The sequence below is a fragment of the Vigna angularis genome, chromosome 3, assembly GCF_016808095.1.
Source record: "Vigna angularis cultivar LongXiaoDou No.4 chromosome 3, ASM1680809v1, whole genome shotgun sequence".
Taxonomy (NCBI): Eukaryota; Viridiplantae; Streptophyta; class Magnoliopsida; order Fabales; family Fabaceae; genus Vigna; species Vigna angularis.
The window spans coordinates 24,284,970-24,305,564 of NC_068972.1; the positions used below are offsets into that span (position 1 = coordinate 24,284,970).

General features: G+C 34.6%; 4 protein-coding genes across 6 annotated transcripts; 1 reads left to right on the forward strand and 3 right to left on the reverse strand.

The window, feature by feature from the left end:
* Positions 1-715, reverse strand: LOC128195828 (uncharacterized mitochondrial protein AtMg00860-like). The gene is made up of 3 exons (XM_052874517.1): positions 401-715; positions 214-351; positions 1-150 (listed from the first exon to the last, which is right to left on the reverse strand). The coding sequence occupies exons 1-3, from the start codon at positions 713-715 to the stop codon at positions 1-3; spliced, it is 603 nt and encodes a 200-aa protein (XP_052730477.1).
* Positions 716-1,493: 778 nt separating this feature from the next.
* On the reverse strand, positions 1,494-2,918 carry LOC108324592 (uncharacterized). Its single transcript, XM_017557533.1, has 3 exons — positions 2,853-2,918; positions 2,222-2,771; positions 1,494-2,125 (listed from the first exon to the last, which is right to left on the reverse strand). Exons 1-3 carry the CDS (start codon positions 2,916-2,918, stop codon positions 1,494-1,496), a joined length of 1,248 nt encoding a protein of 415 aa, XP_017413022.1.
* Positions 2,919-6,251: 3,333 nt separating this feature from the next.
* On the forward strand, positions 6,252-14,971 carry LOC108325379 (probable E3 ubiquitin-protein ligase BAH1-like 1). 2 transcript variants are annotated; one of them, XM_017558444.2, is made up of 7 exons: positions 6,252-6,334; positions 6,505-6,628; positions 7,017-7,261; positions 7,382-7,636; positions 10,997-11,134; positions 11,821-11,879; positions 14,563-14,971. In XM_017558444.2, exons 1-7 carry the CDS (start codon positions 6,302-6,304, stop codon positions 14,666-14,668), a joined length of 960 nt encoding a protein of 319 aa, XP_017413933.1. In that variant the 5' UTR covers positions 6,252-6,301; the 3' UTR covers positions 14,669-14,971. The 2 variants fall into 2 exon arrangements, with proteins under 2 accessions (XP_017413933.1, XP_017413934.1); XM_017558445.2 differs by having other exon boundaries at positions 6,258-6,334; positions 6,447-6,628.
* A 696-nt stretch (positions 14,972-15,667) lies between these two features.
* LOC108325288 (nucleolar protein 16) lies at positions 15,668-16,948 on the reverse strand. 2 transcript variants are annotated; one of them, XM_017558333.2, is made up of 4 exons: positions 16,594-16,948; positions 16,317-16,438; positions 16,060-16,220; positions 15,668-15,866 (listed from the first exon to the last, which is right to left on the reverse strand). In XM_017558333.2, exons 1-3 carry the CDS (start codon positions 16,856-16,858, stop codon positions 16,104-16,106), a joined length of 504 nt encoding a protein of 167 aa, XP_017413822.1. In that variant the 5' UTR covers positions 16,859-16,948; the 3' UTR covers positions 15,668-15,866; positions 16,060-16,103. The 2 variants fall into 2 exon arrangements, with proteins under 2 accessions (XP_017413822.1, XP_052731295.1); XM_052875335.1 differs by lacking the exon at positions 15,668-15,866 and having other exon boundaries at positions 15,900-16,220; positions 16,594-16,933.
* Positions 16,949-20,595: the final 3,647 nt, after the last annotated feature.

A 20,595-nucleotide genomic window follows, 5' to 3' on the forward strand; every position in this document is an offset into this window, starting at 1 on the left:
TCAAAAGCTTTCAGCCAATTCCAGTTCTCGGACCATCATTGCCGACACATGCACGATCTTCCTACTCAAGGCATCAGCCACCACATTAGCCTTACCAGGTTGGTAGAGTAGATAAAATTCATAGTCCTTTATGAATTCCATCCATCTTCTCTGCCTCATGTTCAGCTCCTTTTGATCAAAGAGATACTTCAAGCTCTTGTGATCACTGAACACTTGAAATCGAGCACCATACAGAAAATGCCTCCAAATCTTCAAGGCAAACACCACTGCCGCAAACTCCAAGTCATGAGTAGGATAATTCCTCTCATGAACCTTCAATTGCCTTGAAGCATAGGCTACCACCTTTCCTTCCTGCATCAAAAACACAACCTAATCCCTAATATGAGGCATCACAAAAAACCTCAAAAGGTTTACCTGTGTCAGGGATTACCAACACAGGAGCACTCGTCAACTTCTGCTTCAACTCCTGAAAACTATCTTCACAATGATTCGCCCAAGCGAAAGGTTGATCCTTCCTAGCTAACCGAGTCAATGGCGCTACAATTCTTGAAAAACCCTCAATGAAGCTCCGATAGTATCCTGCCAACCCAACAAAACTCCTAACTTCCGTGACCGAAATGGGCCTCTCCCATTGAAGAATCGCCTGCACCTTTGCAGGATCCATAGAAATGCCACCAGCCGAGACCACATGGCCTAAGAACTTTACTTCATCCATCCAGAACTCACACTTTGACAACTTAACATACAACTTCTTTTTCCTCAACACACTGAGCACTCGCTCAGATGCTCCTCATGCTCCACTCTATTCCTAGAGTATATCAGTATATCATCAATGAAAACCACTACAAACTTGTCTAGGAACGGTTGAAAGATGCGATTCATGTAGTCCATGAATATGACTGGAGCGTTAGTAACACCAAACGACATGACCACATACTCATAGTGACCATACCAAGACCTGAAAGCAGTCTTCTGAACATCCTCTTCCTTGACCAAAATTTGATGATAACCTGATCTCAAGTCTATCTTGGAAAACATCGCAACCCCATGCAGTTGATCCATCAAGTCATCAATCCTAGGCAACGGGTATTTATTCTTGATGGTTAACTTATTCAACTGCTTGTAATCCACACATAACCGAGAGTTGTCATCCTTCCTCTTCACTAGCAAAACAAGCGCACCCCAAGGCGAAACGCTCGGTCTGATAAACTGCTTCTCCAGCAATTCCTCAATTTGCTTCTTCAGTTCCGTTAACTCTGCTTGGGCCATCCTATAAGGGGCTATTGATACTGGTGCAGCAGCCCCAGATCAATAGAGAACTCAACTTCCCGCTGAGGAGGCAACCTAGGCACTTCCTCAGGAAACACATCCAAAAAGTCTCTTACTACCGTTCGGTCTACACCATAAACTACCGAGCGGTCTACACACTGCTCACTCGGAATAGCTTCTAAGTAAGACAACACCAGAAAGCAACACACTCCCTCCAAGAAATCTTACTTCAACTGCCCAGAAGAAATTGGCACGACTTCTCCCTTTTTAGGAAATACCAACTTCTTCTCTCCACAATCTATAAGAATATGATTGGTAGACAACCAATCCATTCCTATAATTACTTCTAAACCTTGCAAAGGTAAATAGATAAGATTCACCTTGAACCGACGCCCCTCAACCTCAACCGGATATCTAGCACACACTAAAGATGTCCTAACTAAACCTGTTGTTGGTGTAGACACCACCAGATCACACTGTAACTCTCCCACAGTTAACCCCAATCTCTCTACACATGCATCAGAAACAAAAGAATGCGTTGCCCCAGAATCAAACAACACTACACAATCTCTACGATACAACAAGCATTGACTGATAATAAGCTTAGCTGAACTGGCCGCTTCTACTCTTGACATAGCATAGACCCTTCCAATAGTCTGAGGTCTGACACCTCCTCTCGGCTGAAACCTCCCAACCGAATGGTTCTGAACCACTTCCCTTCTACCCAAGGGACAATCCCTCTCGTAATGACCTTCCCTTCCACACCGATTGCACCTCTTGTACTCTCTCAATTGAGGACAAACTGACTTAACATGAGGTCCTCCACAGTTATAACAACTTATTGACCCTTGCTGCCCTGAATGACCATTGGAACCGGATGACTATGAAGAAGAACCCTTGGATCCAGAAGAAGAAGACCGAGAATAAGGAGTTCTCCTGATACCAAAACTACCTCTGGAAATGTTCGGTCCTCCAACCCTCGGTGGCTGTCTTTGATGACTTTCCACTTCCATTTTTGTCTTCTCTAAAACTCTAGCCTTTTCCACCAAAGCTGGAAACTCCTTGATACTTAAACTGGTGACCAACAACTTGATATCACCTCTCAACCCATTATCAAACTTCATGCACTGCCCCTCTTCATTCATTCTCAACGTATGAAACCTTAAAAGATGCTTGAACTGATCGGCATACTCTAATACTAACATGTTTCCCTGAACCAGCTGAAGGAACTCTACCTCCTTTGCAAACCGAACGCTATCTGAAAAGTACTCAGTGTAAAACTTATGCTTGAATACTTCCCAAGATATGGGAGTACCGCTCCCTTCCAATAGCATTCTCATGCTACTCCACCAATGACTAGTTTCTCCTGTTAGCAAATACTCAGAAAAAGCCAATCGGTTCTCATCCGAACACCTCTTGGCATGGAAGATCCTCTCCATGTCTCGGAACCACTGATCGGTCTCATCCGGACTACACTTCCCACTGAACTTAGCCGGATGGTGCTGCAGGAAACTCTCTAAGCTTCATTCTTGCTGATGAGTAGCAGAAGAAGTAGACGGTCCCGCTGCAACTCTACCACTCACCATAATATCCACATATTGCCTCTGAGAGGCCTCAGCTGAGACTCTGGTCGCCTTGAATTGTTTCATCGCCGTAGTATTCTGCTGAACCAAATCTATATTCTGTTGTTGCATTGCATTAATTATTTATTCCATCATTCTCATCAAGTCTGGAGCATCCGGATTTGTGGGTGGGGGAGGAGGAGGCCTAGGTGCCCTCTTATGATTATTCAGAGAGAAAGAACTATCAATCCAACTAAAAGAGACAAAGATATTATCTAAACCGAACACTGAGTACACAACACAAGCATAATATACTCATAACCTACAGGTTTCCAAGGAAAGAACTGCTCTGATACCATTAATGTAACATCCCAAAAATATAGTTGAACACTATATATATAAGAGTCATCACATAATAATAACGTAGAACAATTTTTTTTTTCGGAATAAAGTTTACTTACAGTTATCCGAAAATAACCATAAATTTAAAACTTTACAAAATTCTATCCTAATACAAAACTATATACATGACCAAACGGTCCCTACCAAACTATACACACAACCGATCGGCCCTAGTCTAAGCAGCTGGGTCTTCTCCATCCAGCGCCTGCTCTAGAGAACACTCGCCATCCTCTACTCACACCCACAGGATGATCATTGCAAAGAAGAAATACCGAACGGAAAACATATACAAGACAGAAAAGAAGGGTAAGCTAGTGTAATGTAATAGTCATGTGAGCATACAATTCAAACAAACAGATCAGATAATCATACAAATGTATAAAACATATAAACGCATATTGACCGACCACTTTAACTTGATCGTCCGGACTAGTATGAATATGTAGCTTTGGTCGTTCGTGCACTCGTGGGTGTAGTAACTGGAAACCTATCAGCTGCCACACGAGGTTAGCCCGTTATCACTCACCGTACATCCCCCCGAGGTTAGGGCCTCCTGCTATTCTCACGACATGACTTACCCATCTCTACTTGAGAATTGGTAATCATTAGAATGTCAGGATGAACGTCGTGGATTTCGGTGTCCATATTCATACTTTACCACCACCTTAATAACCAATTACGGAGACATTCCTCCTTAGAATTCTCTTTCATACCAGTTGGAACATAATTCTTTATAACAACATCCACTCCATTATTCATACATGTTCATATAACTGAATTTAAACAAGTTATCAAACAACAATGGAAACCACATGCAAGACCGACCACGTTGCGTACTTTGGAAACCGAACGGTTTCTCACTACCCCAAAGAACAGGACTGAATGGTCCATAATAGGTAAGGCTGAAGAAGTGACTGAACACTATTAAGGATCTAACTCTAACGTAAGCTCGAATACAGTTAAATACTAATGTAATATCGAATATTATGGTGAGACCGAACACTAGAATAACCGAATCACTAGAGCGAAACCAAATACTTATAACTTAGGCCGAAAACTAAGAACTTAGACCGAATACTCAGGTAAGACTGATCACGAAAGCATGACCGAATGGTCATTAACAAGTAAGGCCCATAGGAGGCCGAACGTAGTTAAGACCGAACACCAATACAAACCAAGTACTACTAAGATCGAACGCTAGTACAAAATCGAGCACTACTAAGACCGAACGCTAGTACAAAACTAAGCACTACTAAGACCGAACGCTAGTACAAAACCGAGCACTATTAAGACCGAACACTAGTACAAAACTGAGCACTACTAAAACCGAATGCTAGTACAAAACCGAGCACTACTAAGATCGAACGCTAGTACAAAACCGAGCACTATTAATATCGAACGCTAGTACAAAACCGAGCACTACTAATACCGAACGATCATGAACTAGGAAGACTCTAAAGAGACCGAACCTAGTTAATGACCGAGCGGTCAATAGCGAACGCTCAACTTTCTGCATAATTCTGCAGAACTTCTGCAGAATTAAGAACACACTAGAATTTACCAAAACTAAACATTTTTCCCAACTTCTAATCCTCCATGCATGATTCATATACCAATTTACACTTATCCAAGATTACCTAAATCTTTCTAACATCATTTCAAAGAATTCCAAACCAGAATTCACTCCAAATTCTACATAATCCACAACTCAATAACCACAACATTTATCATCCCACACAAACAATGTCCTACACACAAACATTCAATTTCACACACATGCAAAACCATCAAACAACATTTTCATTCATTATCAACCAATCAATTAAATTAACTAGCTTCCCTTACCTCTTAACCGAACAAAAAGCTTTTAACACCTTCAGGAAATTGCTTGATCCTCAAGAAAATCTAAGACTTTTGAAACTTTCATTTATATATCACTCTTATTTTAATCTAAACCGTTCAGTCCTATCCTTTATTTACACCTATATACTCCAAACTTCTTTAAATCACTCTACTCTTACATACTTTGGTTTCCCTTTTGACGTTTTCTAAATAATAAGATATGGGACATGAATACTTTGATGGCTGTTTATAAACAGGTTTATGGTTAAAATTAAAAAAATTGTATTGGATTTCTTTTTGTTTTATATTTTAGGTCATTTGTTATATCTTTTAAATAATTCATATTAATATAGTAATTTTATTTAATGAATAACTTTATCTAAAAATATTTATATTTATTTATATTGAATCATTTATTTAAAAATATATTATAAAATATGCCTTATGCGTAGTTATATATTGTTCTTATATACCAAATAATCATATATAATGCCAAATTCATATTTTATATTAAGAGTTAGTTTAGCTTAATTATGTTTTAATCAGTGAAGAAAAGTTAATTCTATTTTAAACATTATTAAATTTTCTGTCATAGATTGAAAAGTTAGCAAAAATAAATGGAATCAAATTTTGAAACCAAATTAAGATTAGGGTTTGAAGAAAGGGAACATAAATATGCAATGAAAGATACTTGGTAGTTTGACCATCATATACGTAAATAAAAGAAAACAAAGGAGGAGACGAGAGATAATAAAAACTTTCTTCATAAAACTGGGAAGAAATATTAAAAAATAGTAGCTCATTGTAATATTGTAAACATAATTAATTACATTATTTAAACAAGTTAAAAATAAGTATTTCTTATTACCATACTGAATAATAAATGCATATTTTATTTTTGTTATAATAAAAAATTATTAATAAAAAATAAATTTATTTTTTATTTATTCATTAAATAAAATAATTGATTTATTTTATTTATTTAATAAAATAAATAATTGAATAGTTTTTTATTTTAAAATAATTAAATAATGTTTCTTTTTAAAAAAATAATTACATAATTGTTTAAATTGTATTAATTTTCTATTTAAAAATTACTTATAGAAATAATAAAATTATAAATTATATATATTTTTTAATATAATAAAATGTGAATAATAGAACTGGTCCGTTACGGTAAAAGCTTCCTCTGGTACGCGGTCAAATCGTTAAGAAATGGCGGGCAGATGATTACGGAAACAAGAAGCGGCCACTCGTTAGTTGCGATTCAACCTTGGCCTTGTTTCTTCTTTAAATTATTACGCTTTCTCTGTTTCTTTGTTTGTTTTGTAATGATTAATTGATTAATTAGAATAATAAAATTATAATCAGAGATTAGATTGATTGATCAATCCATAGATATTTCTAAGAAAGCATGAAATTCTGCAAGACCTACCAGCGTTACATTCAAGGGCATGGCCACAAGCTCCCTGCTGTTGGCTTCAAGAAGCTCAAAAAGACCATGAAAAGGTGCAGGAGAGCATCCACACCCACCTGCCCCGATCATTGCCCAGGTCATATTTTATATCATATTCAACCACTCCATTACATGGAAATCTATTACTTATATGTCAACATTGATTATCTCAACAAAAAATAGTTATTTATAGGGAATGGCGAATAATTCATGACGGTTAATTTTACAATTTTGTTTCAAGTGATATTTATGAGGATGATTTGCATAGTTTATAATTTATGATTTTGTTTTGAGTACCGTCGAAAATGTATGTTCTTAATTTGGATTCAAGAACTGTAGTTGTGTAGTTAGATGGTCATGTATAGTTCTTGTGCGTTATAAGATGATAGCAATATTTTTAAGGAAGGATATCTCTTTGGTGAGGGTTTAAACCTTTCAATATCTTCAGCAACCGGTATGCTAACTTGATTAATCTAATTGTTCAGTGTGTGATGGGACCTTTTTCCCTTCCCTTCTCAAAGAGATGTCAGACATAGTAGGGTGCTTTAACCAGCGAGCGCAGAAATTGCTGGAAGTGCATCTTGCTTCTGGCTTCAGAAAGTACTTTCTCATGTTGAAAGGAAAATTGCATAGGAATCATACAGCTCTAATCCAAGAAGGCAAAGATCTAGTCATATATGCACTCATAAATTCCATTGCAATTCGAAAAATATTAAAGAAATATGACAAGGTGTGTCTAGATATCAAGTTTTTCCCTGTTTCTTTCCCGTGTTAGTTTAAGTTTTTAGTTTTGACAATCCATGCTAAGCCGTGTGTTTAATTTATATTGTCACAACTACTATGAGTGCAGATTCATTATTCCAAGCAAGGCCAATTATTCAAGTCGAAAGTCCAGACCATGCACAAGGAAATTCTTCAGAGTCCTTGGCTTTCTGAGCTTATTGCCTTACACATTAACTTGAGGGAAACAAAAGCCAAGTCCAGGGAGGCATCTGCACTGTTTCATGGATGTTATCTCACATTCAAGGATGGAAAACCATCACTTACTTGTGAGCTCTTTGATTCCTTCAAAATTGACATTAACCTAACATGCTCCATATGCTTGGTAAGTTACTTGTTTTCATTTATTGGATGAATTTCTCATGGTATGTGCATTACACCCATATTGTACGTTTTCACTTGGATTGCACACATATACTCAGGTTGTATGTTTGAAGATTACCGCTGCTCAGATGCAAGTAGGATCTAATCAATTTAAAGGATGTTCATGAAAATCTGAACAGAACATAGCCTTTTTGTTTCCCCCATACATGATGCTTCCTAGCAATCTTTCTTTTTTTTACAACGATTCAAATGATTTTAGGTATGCTAATGGTTTACAGAATCCAGACTGTTAGTTGTTGTGTTTCGGACTGCCGGCTCTTTACAATAATCCTTTGGTTTATATTTTGAAGAACTCAAAATCAGTTTCCTAATTTTTAGGAGTTTGATAGGTTTCAGTTTTTTGTCTTTGAAGTTTGTTTAATTGTGGTCTCTTCAGAAAATTTGTTGTTAGTGGTCAGCTATTTTGTTGGCTACATATGTACTTTATGAATCAATTAAAAGAATATCTCTCACTTCTACATATCTTTATATATGCTGAAAATTATTTTTCCTTGCCATTCTATTATCTTTGCTTTTCTCCTTCCAACTTCACATAACCATCAAATTGGTGTATGTGCTATCTTCTTGAGGGATTTGTGAAATGGATGTTGAATCGAGTTTCTCATAAGTTATTCCTCCTATCTTTGATGGAGAGAACAATAACCTTTGGAAAGTAAGTATGGAGTCATATCTAGAAGCTATGGATTTGTTGGAAGACTAGGAAGAGAATTATGAAATACATCCACTATCTAAAAATCTAACCATGGCCCAAATAAAGAACCATAGAAAAAAAAAAACTAAGAAGGAAAAGTCATGCCTATTTGCTGGTGTTTCTCATACCATATTTACTAGGATCATGACCCACAAGATGCCAAAGTCAATCTTGGATTACTTGAAGGAAGAGCATACAAGGGACAAGCTGATTTGAGACATGCAAGATCTGAATTTGAGACGATTAAGGGTTACTCAAACAAACTACTAAACGTTGCTAACAAGGTTAGATTGCTTGCAACAAATTTTTTGATTCCATAGTAGTTTAAAACTTTTTTGACACGGTACAAGGGATTTGTCCAAGATCACTTTGGCAAAAGTCATACATGACTTGAGGTAAGATCGTACAATTGAAGGTGCTTTACAAGCCTAGTGCCAATAAGATGGACTAAGTGAAAAGAAAAACTACAAGAATAAGTTTTTAGATAACAATAAGTTGAAAATACTGCAACCAAGGAAAGGGTTAAACGAAAACCTACTCACCATGTTAGCATTGTATGGTAGAATGGGTCACCCTCCATTCGTATGCTGACAAATGCCTGATGCAAAATGCAGCAAGGGTAAATGACTAGGTCATGAAGTGATGATATGCAGAGCAAAACTTCAACACCAAGAAGCATATGCTTAAGTTGCTAATCAAGAGAGGAGGATCAACTCTTTGTTGCTATGTGTTTCTCGAGTAGTGATTCAAGTGAAGTTAGTTAATTGATAGTTGTTGCATTAATCACATGACTCGTGAGAAGGAGTTGTTCAAGGAATTAAAAAGCAAAAACTTCAAGAGTTAAAATTGGAAATGGGAAACATAAAGCAGTCAAAGGAAAATATATGATTGTAATTGAAAGTTGTCAAGTTGTCTTCGAACAAAATTTATCTTTGAAGTTCTTTATGTTCCAAAAATTGACAAAAATCTATTGAGTGTTGGTCAACTGATGGAGAAGGATTACAAAGTTTATTTCGAAGATAAAACTCTTTGATAAAATATGCATCGTCAAGAAATATTTAAGGTCAAGATGAGAGTAAAGAGATTTACCTTTAACCTATTAGAGGAAGAACATGTTTTTCCTTTCTAGGTAAGTGTCATGGAGATATGGCACAAAAAGCTCGGTCACTATCATCATCAAGGATTGTTATTGCATCAAACAAAACAATTCGTTAAGGGTCTACCTAATTTTGGAGATCATCTTCCTTGTTGCAAGCATGTCAATTTGGAAAGTAGCACAGGAAACCTTTTCTAAAAACAACATAAAGGGCAACATGGAAGCTTCAATTGATCCATACTGATTTATGTGGACCACAAAGAACACCATCTTTCAAAGGTAGTCTTTATTGTCTCCATTGATGATTTTGCAAGATTTTGCTTCATTGTTTTCTTAAAATTCAAGAAGTGGCTAGAGTCTTTAAAAAGTTCAAGAAAATGGTGGAAAATAAGGTTGCACCATTCAAGTTTTACAATCAGATATTGAAAAAGAGTACACCTCGAGAGAATTCAATTCATTATGTGAGGATGCTAGCATAGTAAACAAGGTCATTGCTCCATACACTCCACAATAAAATGGAGTTAGTGAGAGAATAAACAAATACATTATGGAAATGGTAAGATGCATGTCACAAGAGACATGAAAAGCACTTTATTGCTTTAGTCTTGGATATGGAGTTCAAAGAAACAAGAAATAGTAGCTCAATCTAGTGATGAAACAGAGTTTATTGTTTCAACTACTGCTATTAATAGAGCCTTATGGTTGAGGAAGAAATTGAGTGATCTTAATCCGAGTAGAACGAAGATTGCTATGATCATTGTTGGCAATCAAGTTGTAATAACTATTTCTCACAATCTAGGATTCCATGAGAAACTAGAGTTTTTTCTTTTGAAAAGTGCAAAGGGATGGTATTATAACTCTTGTGTATTGCAAAGCAAAAGAGCAAATAGCTTATATCTTTCTAAATCTCTACCACCAAACAAGTTTGAAATTCTGAAAATGAAACTTAGTGTTTACAGTCTCTAAAGCAAGGTGTAGTGTGTTAGTGTTATTTTAGGACTGCTACTACTCTGCCACTGCTTTACAATAATCAATTTCTTTATGTTTTGAACAAGTCAAAGTCAGTTTGCTAATTTTGAGGAGTTTGATAGGTTTCAGTTTTGTTCTTTTAAGTCTGTTTAATTGTTGCCTCGTTAGAAAATTTGCTGTTAGTGGCCAATTATTGTATTTCCTTTATAACATTTTGAATCAATTAATATCTCTTATTTTATTGGCCATTAATATCTCTCGCGTCCGTATATCTCTATCACTTTCTGCAGAAACTAATTTTTCTCTTCCTTCATAATATTATCTTTGCTTTTCTGCTGCAATGTCACATGACCAACACACACCTCCATATTTTGCTCTATATTTTCCTAGCAAATTTCCCTAATGCACTTGAATCTGGTTTAGGATCGCTTTGACAACATCACCTTAGTTTCTTCACATCAATATGCTCTCTGCACGAAAGACTCTTGTTTGGTTATAGTCCTTCACTATTTCTCTTTATAATTTTCATTACTCTTGATTGACAGGATACAGTGTTTGATCCAGTTTCTCTGGCGTGCGGCCACATTTTCTGCTACACCTGCGCTTGCTTAGCTGCGTCAGTTACCATTGTCGATGGACTTAAGGCAGCAAAGTCCAAAGCAAAATGTGCTCTATGCCGACAGGTATGCAACCGGATTGATAAGCATTAAGATTTCCCACAACTTGCTTTAGCAATCCACTAAAGAGATGATTGATCTGATTTACTTCTATTACTTTTCTGTTAATTGATACATATGATACACACCTTAATAACTTGTAAATTCACCCTTTTGTGACTGAGGTTTTATTTAATTATATGACTCAACGACCAATAAAATGACAGCCAAATTAGCTTTTTTTAATAACCATATCTACTGTGCACGAGTTGTTTTCACTTTAGTATACTCTTTCTCAAGCGGAAAGACTCTAACTACCACTACTCAGTTTTTTGGATACTTTGAAGGGGATACACCAATAAGATTCAGTTCAAATGAATTATGAACAAACTCATATAAGAGATTATTACACCACTTATAAACCAAAATTTTAAGATAAAAAATTTATAAGTGTCTTTCATTATATAATTCAATTTTCTAAGTTGTACTCAATGTGAGATTCAAAATTACACTTGGACTCCTAGCTTTATAATTGACTTCTACGATGGAAACTTTAGATCCAGAATATTCTAAGTAGCTCTTCTGTAATTTCTCAACTTCTTTTTGCAGCTTAGAAGATTATCTGTTCACTTATTTTAGGATATTAAATGCTGACCAATTTTTAAAACTGTTAGATGGCTTGCAACTTACACTTTTTATATTGCTGACTGCAGCATGGAGTTTACGAAGATGCTATGCATTTGGAAGAATTGAATATTCTGCTAGGTCGAAGGTACGAGGTTATTCTTAAAACCGGATATTATCTTGTAGTGTTAGAGACGTATATTTATTGTTCATTCTAGTTTTAGTATTAATGATTCATATTTTTATTGTTGATTAATACTATCCACAGGAGATTGTTCCAATAGTTATTGTGATTTGCTATTAATCAGCAATTATAATATCATCTATTAATTATCTGACAATTAAATATTCAATTAATTTGTTGAAACAAATTATCGAATTATGATACAATTGGTATTTTGAAGGGTTAGGTCATCATCTTGGTCATTCTCTTTCTACTTGGGCTTCTTGCCTTTGTTGTTCTTTTTCCACTTAAAACAATATTTATGAATGTGCTCAGTTTTATTATAATAATGACACTCTATATTATTGTATCTTGACTTGGACTTGCTCCTACTCTTTTCTCTACAACCTTTCAGTTCCTTTTTCTGAATTCTTCTTCTAATTTCTATGACAAGCATCTTAATCTGAGATGAAGAACCATGTACCTTTCTTTTCATCTCTTCACTAAGAGCATCGCTCAAAGAAACACTGCCATTCAGAGTCGATTTTGTAATTGAAAACATAAATATCGTCCAAGACTCTGGTAGAGTATTCAGTAGCAATAGTCCCAAAATTTCATCATCAAAGTTCATACTCATTCCTGGCAATTGATCTAGGAACCCTTGAAATTCATTTAAATGATCTAAAATGGAAGAATTATCCCTGTACCTCAAATTCATCAAGCTATTCAACAAATACAATTTATTATTGTCTGACAAGCATATAAAAATTTCATCTTCTCCCACAAAGTTCTAGATGTGTCTCATTAACAATATGATTATAAATATTGTCTAATAAAACCAGACACTTGTTGGTGCTCAAAATCCCATTCGTCATTAGACAATCTAGGTTTTGTGAAGCAAAAACAGGAATATGCAATTTCTTCACAAATAACAAGTCTTTCATCTTCCCCTTCCACAAATGATAATTTGTACCATTTAAAGCAACCATATTTGTATTTGACTCCATTATTCAAGCAAGTAAATATAACCCTAAACCAACATAATGCAACCAAAATACCAGATAATGCAGCAAATATAATTCCCTAACTTGCAAGAATGTACGAGGAGTAACAATAATAAAAATGGTAACAATAATCACAATATAGAACACCATCAATTTTAGCGTGGGAAAACCCTCTCAAATGTGAGAAGTAAAAACCTGCATCCACAAGCCATTCGATCAAGCTCCACTATGATCAATTATAAGTACAATAGAGTCTAATTAAAAGCATAAACAAGTGTCTACAACCAGCCAAAGCACCAAAGCAATAAAACTCTCAAAATTGAAGAACAAAGAGAAGAAAACATAAAAATAGAGCTATTGTGTGAGACCAATATCTCTAACTTCATACCTCCAATTAATAATCCGAACTGTCAAAATGAAAACCATGTGGTGCGAACCTTTTTGTCAAAGTTTCAGCCTAATCTAAGGGTGAATCCGGAATCACCGTTTTACAGAGGCTGCACGGTGAAAAATTCTGCAGCATTTTCTCTCCCAAGCTGCGTTTTTTTGCTCTCTGTGTGCAAACCCTTTGCCCCCTCACTAATCTGACATAGCAGCCCCTTCACTTATGAGGAGTGAGTCAAAGTGGGTTAACCAAACTTTTAGACCTTTTCTCTATATAGGAAGGGAGCTCAACACCCAACAAAGTGAAATATTTCTCACCTTGTATCAACATATGAAGCCAAAGAAGAAATATTTAGGGTAATTGCAAGTATTGCAAGAAGTATGACCAGGCAATGGAAGATTGTTTTTCTTAAGAATATATCATACTGCTTGTAAAGTACTTACAGCCATCCTTAAAGAATTTCTTGAGGGCGTCTCAATGTGTCACCTTCTCTGCCTTCCTCTCTTGGAAATTAAATTTCTTGGCACCTTTACTACCAAAAGTAGAAGCTAGATGCGAAGTCGTGAATTTTTTTCATTGACTCCTCTCATGAGTGATTGCAGCAATTGGTTCATCCATTAAATTCCAATCCTTGTGGCAATGCTTGCAAAATACATACAAAATTATCCTTAAAAAATTACTTCAGGGACTGCACAATTTGTGCCAACTTTTCCTGTCTTCTTCCCTTTCAAATTAAATTGATTAGCACCCTTTTACCGTTAAAGTATTATTTTTGGACTCACGTTGAATTTAATCATATGGACTTGCATACGTACACACACACACATATATATACACACACACACAAAGCATGTTTAACCATAATTAAAAAGTTTAGGCGTTAACCTGAATTTGCTTTCGCCAATGGGGGACGGCTTACGTTGATAGAACTCATTTTCTTCTAAGAGTACTCTGTCCATTTCCCAGAAAATCCCTTTGCGAAAGTAGAATTAATCAAGTGAAACAACAAATTTATAATCTCTTAATAAGTAAGGACCTCTGAATACATTAGTTTCTTATAATTGACCAACCCATCATAATATTAATTTTATTATAATCTCACAATTTATTTAAATATTTTAGATAATTGAGTGAAAAGACGATATTAGAATTATTGGTGGATATCAATCCAGAGTTATTATTTTAGCAGTTATTCTACTAGCAAAAATCTGTATCGATTGTGTTCCATTTTTATTTTTCATTTGTCTTAATCTAAACACAAAATTCAATATTTTTACAGGTGCAAAGAGTACTGGGAGCAAAGGCTTCGGATGGAGAGAAAAGAGAGGGTTAAGCAAGTGAAGGAGCACTGGGAAACGCAGTGTAGGGTGTTCGTGGGCATCTAAAAGTAAATACAAACAATTCTTCACTTTCTCTTCATTTCCTTATTCATCTCATTTCTTCCTACCTTGTATCACCAATTACATATATCCTTTTTTTCTGTTCGTACCAAACTCTGTTCAATGTAAACAACGGCCGCTCTAGTTTAGGAAACACTACAATGACCATTTACTTGGTAGGAACTAAAGTATTTCTTTGATTTTGTATCTTAGTAGTGGCCTTCTAAGTTGTTATGGGTATACTCTGCTCAGTGTAAATCATTCTATTTTAGGAGCTATTATTAATGGCACTTTACTTACAAAGAAAAATTGTGTGATTCATGTTATTCCTCCTGAAGAGCATTACTTACATATGTAAAATAAGAAAATTAATAAAAAAAATCGAAATTTTTTTCCTACGTCCATATAGAATGTAAACACAAATATTAAACGGTATATTATTCTACGTATTTGTTGTCACTCTTTTTACTTCCAGTTGAAGTTTGTGAGTGGTAAATCCGAGGTCACAATCGATTAAGACGGGAGGAGGAGGCTGACAACATGATGTTAACGGAAGAGTGTGGATAACTCATAAATTAAATGACTTTTTATATTATTTGCAAAACAATTTCTTTAATCACAAGAGTATTATTATATTCAATTAAATTTTTAAAATAGCTTTCTTTAGAACTAAAAACTGCTAAGCCTTCCTCCGTTGAATCATAGAATGAGGTAAAATGAAGTCTAGCCTTAAATGCAATGGATAGAAGAATGTCGTCTTTGGTGAATAGCTGGATTTGAGTTTTAAACGAAGAGATCACATTATATATTTAAAGAAATCATTTTAGTTAAGAAAATGCAAAGCTACTTGACCAACCGTTGTCAGTTTTTATGATACTGATGGTCAATACACGAAAAATATCTTACCCAGATTCTAAATGTGCAACAATTATAGTAGAACACAACGTTCAAATGCACATACTGAAAATGAAATTCACAAAAATATAAAAACGGAAACTTAAGAAATTATGAAGACTCCAAATTCATTTTAGAAAGTTATACGAACTGAAGTATACTTGAAATCCAATTATAATAGATTTGGCAATGATCGGCATGCTACTGCACTTTATCCACCCACTATTATGTAATAATAGAGCTCATATACTCTGCTCCTCGTTTTCGTGCTACAGGCATCATGGCTACATTTGTGTTACTGAATTGGTCACTGCACATTTTTGGATTCATGCAAATATTGTTAGAAATTTATCCAAATTATGCACTCTGCTGTATTGAGACTAAATTAATGTAAACACATTTCTCAATCATAATTAATCTCGGTGGTGGCAGGTTAGCACAACATAAAACCACATAATTTATAAATTCGAAAACACTAACAAAATTTCTCAAAGACCACACACCTCAGAGGTGCAAAATTTGGGCAAAAGGGTCCAATCCATCCATTTCATTTGGCCAAAAGGAGCGGGTTCTTGTTTTGATACATGTGATATCTTATGCATAGCTTCTGCAAAGTTCCAATCGAATGTTGCATCGGATTCAGCTTTATATCCATCAACATCCTCTACAAACAGAACAACAACATCAAAAACCTACGTCAAGACCTGAAACGATAACAATAAACGCAAAACTATTGAATAATTACAATATAATATCAAACCTGATAATCATCTCCGTATTTATCGACGAGGCGTCCAATATGAATCCGTTGCATTGCAGTGAGAGGCTGAGGAAGCGCACTTTTCCCGTCTCTTCGCTTCTTTCCTAGGGCTGATTTCAAGTCTACACCAACCAAACAGAACACTAAATCATCATTCCAATATCAAAATAACAACAAAAACAGTGACACTAGCAAGTGTGAAAACGTCAAATCAATAATTAATTGTTTGATTGAATGCATATATGAGGATGAAAGGAGTGAGGGAGTAATAAGAGACCGTCTTCTTCGAGATCGCTGCCGGAATCGATGGATTCGGAAGCGGGAGAGGGATGAGAGATGGAGTTGGGGTCGGAGAGAACGCCGAATGAATGGTAGTTGTGGTTAACGGTGCCTTTGTCGTCCCATTGGGGCTCGTCGGCGAGGGATTGCAAGAGCTTCGGTGGAACAGAAAAAGAAGGTTTGAAAAGCCTAGGGTTCTTCTTCGGGAGACCCACTCGGACCTTCGTTCTTGATTGCTTGTATTTTCTTCGTGACCTTCCCATCCTCCTTGCTCCGCCTTTCTCACTGCAGCCACAACAAAATCAGGGTTTTAAATTTGCGCTTAGGGCACAATCTCTCCCCCCTTATTTCACCACATCTTAAGCGACGTCGTTTTCTCTAGCTTCTACACCGCCATTCGTGCGTTTCAAATCTTAATGAGTTAAATAACATACTCGTCCCCAAAAATTGGAGTATTTTATTTCTGATCCTTGTTACGTGTTTACTGTGATGGTTGTGATTAGTGTTTTTAATTAGTTAATTTTAGGTTTAATATGATTTTGATTATAATTTTGTTGATTTTATTCAATGTTTTTAATGTTTAATATGATTTTAATTTTTGTATTTTAAGTTTAATTTGGTATTTTTCGTGACGTTGTTTAAATTGTTTACAACATATAAACACTATGTGTCATGTATCATTTTGTGATTTTTTTTAATTTTTAATTTTTATTAATTTTTTAATCTTTTTACATTTGTTTTAATTTAAAAAAGTTGTTTATGTGTCAAGTTAATATTGTGTCAAGGGACAATTTTAATGTCACGACAATGTCAATGTGACGTGTTAAATCAGTATTAATGTCACGTGTCAGTGTCTTGAATTCAATTCAGTCCCAATTTTCATTATTTTTGTTCAATTTAGTCTCAATTTTTCGTTAATTTTATTCCATTCAGTCCTAATTTTAAATTTTATAATAAATAATCTTCATTATTTTTAAAATTAGATGAAAAATTCTTCATTATTTTTAAAATTAAAAGAATTTTTTTATTTGTAAAATTAGAAGGATAATTCTTCATTATTTTTAAAATTAGAATAAAATTTCTAATTTATTTTTAAATTAGAATTAAAATTCTTTATTATTTTTAAAATTAGAAGAAGAATTCTTCATTATTTTTAAACCAACTCTAACCCTATTTTTTACATGTAGCAAAAATCAAACATAAATATAATAATTATATTCTAATAATATAGTTAGGGTTCGTTTAAAAATAATGAAAATATTTAATAAAAATATAAATTTTAATAAAAAATTAATTTAATTTCAATTTAGAGAGGGAAAAAATTAGGACCGAATTGAACATAATTAATAAAAATTGGGATTAAATTGAACAAAAATAATAAAAATTAGGACTGAATTAAATATAAGACACTTTGTACAACTAATAGTGACTTGAGACGTCTTAATACTGACTTAACATGTGGCATTGACATTGTCTTAACACGTGACACTAACATTGCAACCTGGAACAATATTGACTTGACACGTAGACAACTTTTTTTTAAAATTAAGAACAAATCTAAAAAATTAATAAAAATTAAAAAAAAAACACGAATTGATATGTGGCACACACTCTTCTACCATTAATGATTTAGATGGTGTTATGAAAAATGACAAAATTAAACATAAATTACGAAAATTATGACTACATTGAAACACTCGATAAAGATGAGTTTCACACTAGACAAAGTCGATGAAAATAGGAACCAAAAAAGATATTAAACCTTAATTTTATTAGTGGGAAGTTGAAATAAAAATGTTATATAAATTTTTTAAACTATAATAAAATAATATATTTTAAAACCTAAAATAAATAAAATATTTATAAGAATTAAAAAATATATTAAGGGCTAAATAAAAAACAATACTTAAAAAAGCTAATTCAAAATATATTTTTAAGAACTAAAATTAAACATTAACGTATTAAAAAAGAATACAAGCAAAAAATAAGTTTATAATGCACAAGTAGACACGGGTGAAATGGCCTAATTTTTAATTTAATTATTATTTAAGATATCATTTAATATAAATATAAATATATATAAATAAATATATATATATATATATATATATATATGTGCTACAATTTTTATATTATTGTATTTTACAATTCAGATTTTTTCTAATATTTATAAAGAGAGTAGAAAATTTATTTATTTATTATTTCTTTTACTAACATCATTACTGGTGTTTATATAATTGAAGGTCGAGATGAGTCGGTCTTGACAATGGTTGAGACAAGCTGTTAAAAAATAAAGGTCGAGATGGGACTGACCTGAGTTGTAGGTCGAGACGAGCCCACCTAGACCAAAGGTTAAAACGGGATAGACAGACCGAATTTCAAAATTCCTATTAAGACCTTTAATGACCTTACCAAACGATCATCCTAGAGTTCCTTTTAAAAAATTGGCTTAATAGCACTGATGGTCCCTATTTTCGTCGGGTTTGTTCGAAATGGTCCTAGTTTTTTTTTCTGTTCAATGTTGTCCAAAATAATGTATTTTATGTTCAATTTAGTCCTTTTTGCAAACGGCGTTTAAATCGTTAACGGTCGATAGTCCAGGTGTGCAAAAGAGTAATGAGATGGCATTTAATTGCCCACGTGGATTCCCTTCAGACACAGTGAGGTGGATTTAATAATTTTGAAAGTGCAATTGCAGATATTAGGGTTTTCGTTTTCAAAATTAAATTAAGGGTGCTGAGAATCAAAGTTCTAACGTGGTTTGGTAGCGAAATCTGGAAGATTGGGAAGAACATCAGTGACGTCCACTTGAAATTAGAGGCATTGATCTTTGGCAGTCAGGTATGCGTTCATAATCTCATAATCTATGCTCTATGTTGTGCCATTCCTCTGTAACATTTTGTTGAACAGTGTAAAATGTGGAAAATATTTTAAATGTGAGTGTTAGATTTTGCCAAAGTTAGATTTTGTTGAAAAATTGTGTGAATTGTTTAGGGAATTGTTGTGTAACATATTATAATTGGTTGTGTGTGGGTGATTGTTCATTGTTGGTTTATTGTTTATGGTTTTGGTTTGGTTTCCCATACGGTTTACTAGTTACTTTTAGTGTTTACATAGTAGTTACTTTTAGCGTTTCCATAGTGGTCTCATGCCCATAAAGTTCATTTTGTAGGCTTGCGTTTGGAATGTCTGAGGAGAGATTTAATGTTGTGGTCCACCATGGTGGGACCCTGGTAAAGGATATACCTTTTGAATATGTTGGTGGGGAAGTCACTTATTGGAGTGTGGACCTTGACAAATGGAGTTATTTCGAAGTGGTAGATTCCATTAAGGAGTTGAGGTATATTTAAGTGTCTGAGTTATTTTATTGCATTGAAAATACTTTGCATAAGTTCTACGATGACAGAGATGCAATGAACATGGTAAACGTTGCCAAGTTTTTTGGGGAAGTTCACTTGTTTGTGGTCTATAGTGTGGATGATGAGCCAAAGATTATTGTTGAAAGTGAATTAAATGAAGAAGTTAAATTGCTCTGTCATGCAAGTATAGAGAGTGAAGGTAGCCATGTAGGTGGGAATGAGGATGATAAAGTGGAGGATGATGAAGTGGTTGTGCAGGTGGAGGATGATGAAGTGAACGTGTAGTTGGAGGATGATGAAGTGAACGTGCAGGTGGAGGATGATGAAGTGGCTGTGCAAGGGAGTCAGAATTTTTGGACAGTCCAGAAGAAAGTGGAAGTGAGGTTGCAGGTGATGAAAGGCAAAGTTGTGGTCCATTTGGGACATTTGTTAAGCAAATATGTCAGAATACAAGTGGGAAGTGAGAACAAAGTTTAGTGATAAAAATGAGTTTATGGATGTTGTTAGAAGTTATGTCGTCCATGTGAGGAGGAATTTGAAGTTTGTTTAGAATGACAATAGAAGGGTACGAGTGAGATGCTAGGGTGCCCAAAAAAATGTCCATGAATGACTTATTTTGGATATTTAGAAGGATGTAGAAC

Excerpts from the sequence above, each read along its gene's own strand:
- LOC128195828 (XM_052874517.1), bottom strand. The coding sequence starts at position 715 with ATGGATGAAGTAAAGTTCTTAGGCCATGTGGTCTCGGCTGGTGGCATT. Across the intron at positions 352-400 it reads ACACAGGTAAACCTTTTGAG|GAAGGAAAGGTGGTAGCCTA; the intron begins GTTTTTTGTGAT and ends TTTTTGATGCAG. Across the intron at positions 151-213 it reads TGTATGGTGCTCGATTTCAA|AGAAGATGGATGGAATTCAT; the intron begins GTGTTCAGTGAT and ends AACATGAGGCAG.
- LOC108325288 (XM_017558333.2), bottom strand. The coding sequence starts at position 16,858 with ATGGGAAGGTCACGAAGAAAATACAAGCAATCAAGAACGAAGGTCCGA. Across the intron at positions 16,439-16,593 it reads CAGCGATCTCGAAGAAGACG|ACTTGAAATCAGCCCTAGGA; the intron begins GTCTCTTATTAC and ends TGGTTGGTGTAG. Across the intron at positions 16,221-16,316 it reads AATACGGAGATGATTATCAG|AGGATGTTGATGGATATAAA; the intron begins GTTTGATATTAT and ends TTCTGTTTGTAG.
- LOC108324592 (XM_017557533.1), bottom strand. The coding sequence starts at position 2,918 with ATGAAACAATTCAAGGCGACCAGAGTCTCAGCTGAGGCCTCTCAGAGG. Across the intron at positions 2,772-2,852 it reads GGCAATATGTGGATATTATG|CACCATCCGGCTAAGTTCAG; the intron begins GTGAGTGGTAGA and ends AGTTTCCTGCAG. Across the intron at positions 2,126-2,221 it reads AGGACCGAACATTTCCAGAG|GGCAGCAAGGGTCAATAAGT; the intron begins GTAGTTTTGGTA and ends ATGGTCATTCAG.
- LOC108325379 (XM_017558444.2), top strand. The coding sequence starts at position 6,302 with ATGATTACGGAAACAAGAAGCGGCCACTCGTTA. Across the intron at positions 6,335-6,504 it reads CAAGAAGCGGCCACTCGTTA|ACCTACCAGCGTTACATTCA; the intron begins GTTGCGATTCAA and ends AAATTCTGCAAG. Across the intron at positions 11,880-14,562 it reads AATATTCTGCTAGGTCGAAG|GTGCAAAGAGTACTGGGAGC; the intron begins GTACGAGGTTAT and ends ATATTTTTACAG.